The sequence below is a fragment of the Ursus americanus genome, chromosome 18, assembly GCF_024610735.1.
Source record: "Ursus americanus isolate L20-20 chromosome 18, mUrsAme1.1.p, whole genome shotgun sequence".
Lineage (NCBI taxonomy): Eukaryota > Metazoa > Chordata > Mammalia > Carnivora > Ursidae > Ursus > Ursus americanus.
In genome coordinates, this window is record NC_142144.1 from 6405446 (window position 1) to 6411445 (window position 6000).

The window sequence follows — 6000 nt, forward strand, 5'->3', positions numbered from 1 at the left end:
GCTCCACGCAGATGGTCTGCTAGAGAAACAAGACCAGCCTGAAGCCGAGAACAATGAACTAAAGCGAGGGCCCGGCCTGCTGACAAGAAGCCAGGGAGGCACCCCTCCCACCAGCCATCCTGGGGGACCCAGCAGTCCTCTCCAACCGAATTCCCCTGGGCTCTCTGCTTCTAGGCCTGGCTCCTCGGCCTCTCACGCATCTTCCTCTCGTCCTGCTCAGGGCGTGTGCCAAGGGCTGCCCTCGCCAGGCCCCGCCGGGACCCAGACCTGGAGACTCCCCGTCCCTGGGGCATTTTCTCAGCCTGGACCAGACCATGATGAAGGACAGGAGGGGCCTCCCAAACATCTGGGTCCTGCCTCCCATTGTGCAGGTGGGAACTGAGCCCAGAGAAGGGATGTGACATGCTCAAGGTCACGCACACAGGGGGCAGCCAAGGCCAGGGCTCTGCGCCCACAGCAGATGGCTTTGCCCCCCTCCTGCCTTGCCCCCCGGAAATGGAGGCAGGGAAAGCAAAGGAAGAGGGAAGAAAAGCAGGCTCGATCTGAAAAAGGCCGGGCTCTGAAGGAACCCTTCTGTCTTTCCCCCCAGCACCTGCCCAGCTCCCGTCCCCGCCGCCCGCTTCCCGGGCTCCTGCCACCACAGCCCCAGGAGTGCGTGGCCACCTGTCACAGCGAGCTGGGGGTGGGAGGTGGCGGAACACTGCGGTCGGCTGCGGAGAACAGTGTGACGATTCCTCCAAAAATGAAACCTAGAACTGCCACGTGACCCAGCAGTTTCACTTCTGGGCGTAAACCCCAAGGAAGAGAAAGCAGGGCTTTGAAGAGGTCTTCACACACCACGCTCCCAGCGGCATTAGTCACAACAGCCGGAAGGTGAAACACACATGTCCAGCGACAGATGAATGGAGAGTGAAAACGTGGCACGCGCGCGCACGCAAACACACGCGCGCACGCAAACACACGCACGCGCGCGCACTGGAATATTACTCAGCCTTCAAAAGCAAGGACATCCTCACACCTGCTGCCCCGTGGAGGAACCCAGAAGACGTCATGCCAAGTGACATAAGCCAGACACCAAAGAACGAATGTTGTAAGCTTCCCCTTCCATGAGGTCCCTAGAGTCATCAGATTCACAGCGACGGAGAGGAGAGGCGTGGGTGCCAAGTGCAGGGAGGGGGGGGTGCAGAGTCAGTATTTCATGGCTGCAGAATTTTACTCTGGGAAGATGAGAAAGTCCTGGAGACGGAGAGTAGTGATGGTTGCACAACAGCGGAAGTGGGCTTCATGCCCCTGAACTGTGAGCTTAAAAATGGTGCAAGTGGCCAGCCTTGTGTTGGGTATATTTCACCACAATAACTGTTTTAGGACTTGAAGGCAAGTTCTCTAGAACTCGATGGTCCCTTCAGGTCCTCCACTTAGACACTCGGCCCTTCCCGCCCATCACTGACAAGGGGAAGGGGCAGGTCCCCACCCCAAACCAGGCTCACCCTTGGCTTCCTGGCCCTCCCTTAGCAGATGTGGCTGAGGGAGCAGCTCCGTGAAGGGAGCCCAAACCTCCCCCTGGGGCTCGAGCCACCCTGGCTCAGCCTGTGCCCCCAGCTTCCAAGCCCCGGGCTGCCCCGACTCCCTGGGAAGTAGACCGCTTGGTCCTGAGGTCTCCAAACAGGTACCGGCCCTGCAAAGGCTGGGGAGGCCTCCCGGGCTGGGGGCCTCTCCCGCCCGGCTCCAGGGGCTTGTTTATTTTCCCAGTGTGTCCGCATCCCTGTTTCCGCCCTGCCCACAGGAGGGAATGCTTTAAAGAAAATCTCAGTTATTAATGTGGTTTCTTTTGTTGTAAGTCATTGCGAAGGCAGCAAACGAGGGTTTATTTTCCTAACGTGCTTGGCATAGCTCAGCGCCCGGCGCAGATTTCAGCGTTTGATTTGGGAGGAACGCGAGACCCCGGTTTGCTCTGAGTCACCAGTGAAGCCACAGCCTTCCCGGCCAGTTCCGGGGGCGCCTGCTCTGGGAAAATCATTGGCAAGAAGAGGCTACATCTACTGGTGGCTTTGTGAAAACAAAAGAGAAAAAAAATATTAAAAAAAAAAAAAAAGTGAGCCTTGCTCCCCTGGCAGATTGGAAAATATCGATTTTCGAACTCATGAGTTTCCCCATTAGCCCTTCCTTTTTAATAGGGGGCTCCCCGTCTCTCTTCCGTGTCAGTTACTTTCTTTGAGCCCAGAAACAGCTCCAGAAGCCACAGGAAAACCCACTTCTGGGCATGTCGGAATCTTCAGCGAGGCGCCAGTGTTCCCAGCAGGCCCAGGACTGGCGGCGGAAGTCCCGGCACCCTGAGGCTTAGCTGCCCACTTAGGAAAGGGGTCCAGTGATGCAGGCCGGGCTCACTGAGATGCCTGGAGGAAAGGTTCCTTGTCCCCCAGTTTGGAGACCTCAAGACTCGGGAATCCACGGTGAGTGTTAGTGGGAGGGGGCACCTGCCTGAGAAGGAAGGCTATGGAAGGAGAGGAAGGAGAGCAGGCAGTTGGCCTCTGCCCTCTCTCTACAGGCCCAGACCCAGACAGCAGGCCAAGGGGTTCTCACAGGCCAGGGGCAGCCACACACAGCCCCCGCCTCTGCTGCCCCGCCTGCCTCTCCGGGGGAACTCTGCCTGGCGGCGGGCACCCCTGGAATGCGCCCAGTTGGCCTTGGGGAGATGCTTGACTCTATAAAACATTTGGATTTCATGGACTAGTGATTTGCTTCCAATCTAAGGAATGAGTGTAGGGTTACCTCCTTTTAATTTTGCCAAGTAAGGACATTAACATAAAACAATCTCCAGTCATTATCCCTAAGGTCATAAAAGAAAGGATGTTCTAACACCAAAAGTGAGGAAGAAAGATATAATAACCCCAACACAGAGAATCCTTTACACCGAAATACATAGCTTCCTGAACTCTCCACATTGTCCTGTTTGCTTCAGTTTCCAGAGGCCTGGAGAAAATTTCCCTGTGGGCCAGAAGCACTGAGGGGGACCGCCCTTTCCCAGGCACTGCTGGGGTGGGGAGGGTTCCAAGGTAGGAGGCAGCCCTGAGCCCCTCATTGAGCCTGGCCCCGACTCTGCCTGCAGCCCTTTGTCCCTCACAGATGAGGGAGGGGAAGGAAATGCCCACCTCTGGGGGCAGACTGCTGCTGCTCTCGCCCTGTCCCATCTGACCCCACACCCAGTGCCTTCTCTGTCTCCAGTGCCTGCGTACCCCCGGGGTTCGGAAGCGCCACCTGGGGAAAGGCCCCGCAGGCCTCCAGGGCTCTCGTTGAGAGTGGTAGGGCCCTAAGGGGCTGCTGGGGAGGCCCCCTACCCACTGAGCTGCCTGGGGAGCTGCCAGTGGCTCCCTGTCCAGGCACTTATGTCTCCAGTTGACACGAGTTGTTCTGGAACTCCCCAGAAAAACCCTGAGTTTGGAAACCTTCTACGCTGTGCCCAAGAGAAGCAATGCGTTCCACTGTCTTTCCCCACGGCTGGGGGCCAGGGTGGAGACAGGCGCCCAGCCCCTGGCCAGGGCTAGAGTACAGAAAGCCTGTGCTTCCTCCCTCCTCCCCCCATCACTCCTGCACCCCTCTCTTCTCTCCTTTCCTTTTCTCCCTTCGTTCTTGGCTTCACCTTCAGTTTGCTCCTCCTTCTCTCCCCACTCCCAAGGGGGTCCCCATTCATCAGGGTAAAATCAGAGCCCTCTCCTCTCCCCTTAGGGGAAGCCGGCTCCGAGCGAGCTGCGCCTCCCAGGAGAGCAGAGGTCCTGGAACAAACTCAGGCAGACAGAGCCCCTCTCCTCTTGCACCAGAAGGCACCCCTCTTTACCCCTGGTCCAAGCCAGACACCTTCCTTCCACTTTTCCATCAGGGAAACCCCAGTTCCCAGGGGTAGGTCTGCCTGCTTCATGCCCGCCCCCCCCCCCCCGGGAGGGTGCAGAGAGACGCCGGTTCGCTGTGGCTGGGGGGCAGTGAACGCCACTGGGAGGGAGCCGGTAACCACCGGACACAGCTGGTACCAGCTGGGTGCTGTCTGAGGCGCAGCTGTGTGTCAGGCATGCCTCACGTCCGCACGTGCTCCTGCACGAGGTGTCAGACGAGGCTGAAGTCACCTCGGTTTTCCCTGCACCTCCTCTCATCTGAAAAGCAGGGCGTGCAGCCAGCCTGGGCTCTTGTCTGAGACCTGGAGGCTGGTGCAGGCAGTGGGGGTCTCCAGGAGCTGGCGGGAAGGCTGCTGGAGTCAACGGGGTGAGCCTTTAGGGGCCAAGAGCCTCCAGCAGGCCAGGCTGCTCTCCAGAGCTAGGGGATAGGGCTGTGGTCTCAGCCATCCTACCTCCTCCGCAGGGTGTAGGGGAGCCGAGCTGCAGGGACTCGGGTCCTCCCTCTCCCCCCACGAAACCATCCAGGACCCGGGACCTCAACTTTATCTTGGTCTTCTCCTGCTCTAGCTTCCCCTTCCCCCTTCTCACCAAGGCTCAGGCCCCTATGATCCAGTGTGACTTTCTGAAAAAAAAAAAAAAAAAGCCACTTGGGTGGGTTGTTTGTTTTTAAAGCTCTTTCCTGATGACCTTTAACCTCAGCAGAGGAGAGAGGCCTAGCCGGCTCCTTGGGCTTGGGCCATTCCACCGAGGAAGCTGCTAGTGGGGCAAACGGGAGGTGGGGGGCCGGCATCCGTCTCCGAGCCAAGGAACCCCTCTTAAGACCTAGCAGTAGCTGGGGTGGGATCGGAGGCAGGGGGCACAGTTCGGAACCCAGTTTGGTGACTCGGAGGCTCTGCCCCCCGGAAGCCTCGGTTTCCCTAGCTGGGCCATGGCGATAATCACACCCACTTCCCAGGCGATGCGGCAGCGCGGCCGCGAGGGCTGCCCCCGGGCCGGGCACAAAGGCGACCCACCTCCCCGCCCTTCCCACGACTGGCGGCGGCGGCTCCGGCCAAAGGCGGCCGGGCCCCTCCCCGGGTCCAGAGCCCTGGTGCCCGCAGCCCACGCGACCACAGACAGACGCCCTCCACCATCCGCTGCGGCGGCGGGGCCGGCCCGGCAGCCTCACCCTCAGCGGGTCCGGCGCCGCGTCCGCGCCAGCGCCCCGATTCCGTGCCCCCACCCCCCACCCCCCGCCGGGGCCCGGACCCCCGCCGGCCGCGCTCCCCGCGGACCCCGTGCTTCCGTTCCCACGCCCCCGGGCCCCGGCCCCCCGGCGCGGCCCTGCCCGGCGCCCGCACTCACCGTCCTGCGGCGCCGCCTCGCTGCCGCTGCTGCCCCCGGACGGCTCCCGCGCCGCGCCCTCCCGCGCCTCGGCCCTGGCCGCGGGACGCGCCGCCAGCCGCCCGGCCGCCGCCACCTCCTCCAGGTCCAGGAGGTGGCTCACCGTGAAGTTCTTGCGCGCCTGGGCGCAGTCGCCGGGCCCCAGCGCGGGCGGCGGCGGCGGCGGCCCCGGGCCCAGCGGCGGCTTGTCCAGGGCGAAGGCGGCGGCGGCCGTGCTGTCCATGCCCGCGAGGGCCCCGGGGTCGCCGGCGCGGGTGGCAGGCGCGGGTCGGAGCGAGCGCGCCCCGGCCGCCCCGCGCTCGGCCCCGCTGCCCGCCGCCTCCTCGCCCCCCGGCCGCCGCGGCCCGCCCGGCGCTGACGTCGGGGCGGCAAACTTTCTCCCTCCCCTCGGCCGCCGCGCTCGCTCCAAGTTGCTAAAACGCGAGCTCCTCGGGCCACACGCCCCTTCTTGAAGCAGACCTCGCCCCTGCCTCTCCTCCTCCCTCCGCAGCGCCTCGCCCGCCCCCACCCTGCGGCTGCGGGGAGGGAGGGGGGTCCCGCGCCGTGTCCGGCGGGAAGCTGGGGGCGGGGAGAGGGGGAAGGACGGGTGTCCTCCCTTCACCCTCCCCACCCACAACGTAAGGAGTGGGAAAGTGCAGTGTTTGGGGATTTGTTAAATCCCCCAACAAGTGTCGGGGGAAGGCGACAGTGGAGGGGTCAGCACCCCCCCCCCCTCCGCCGCAGCTTCCATTCA

The 6000-nt window shown here is 62.5% G+C and overlaps 1 protein-coding gene across 1 annotated transcript in view; it reads right to left on the minus strand.

Annotated features, from left to right (window-relative positions):
* Positions 1-5763, minus strand: part of PRRX2 (paired related homeobox 2) — a 49676-nt gene extending 43913 nt beyond the window's left edge. Inside the window, exon 1 of the mRNA XM_045771260.2 lies at positions 5229-5763. Within this exon, the coding sequence (XP_045627216.1) occupies positions 5229-5490 (262 nt within the window). The 5' untranslated portion in view covers positions 5491-5763. The remainder of the gene's footprint in view (positions 1-5228) is intronic.
* Positions 5764-6000: the final 237 nt, after the last annotated feature.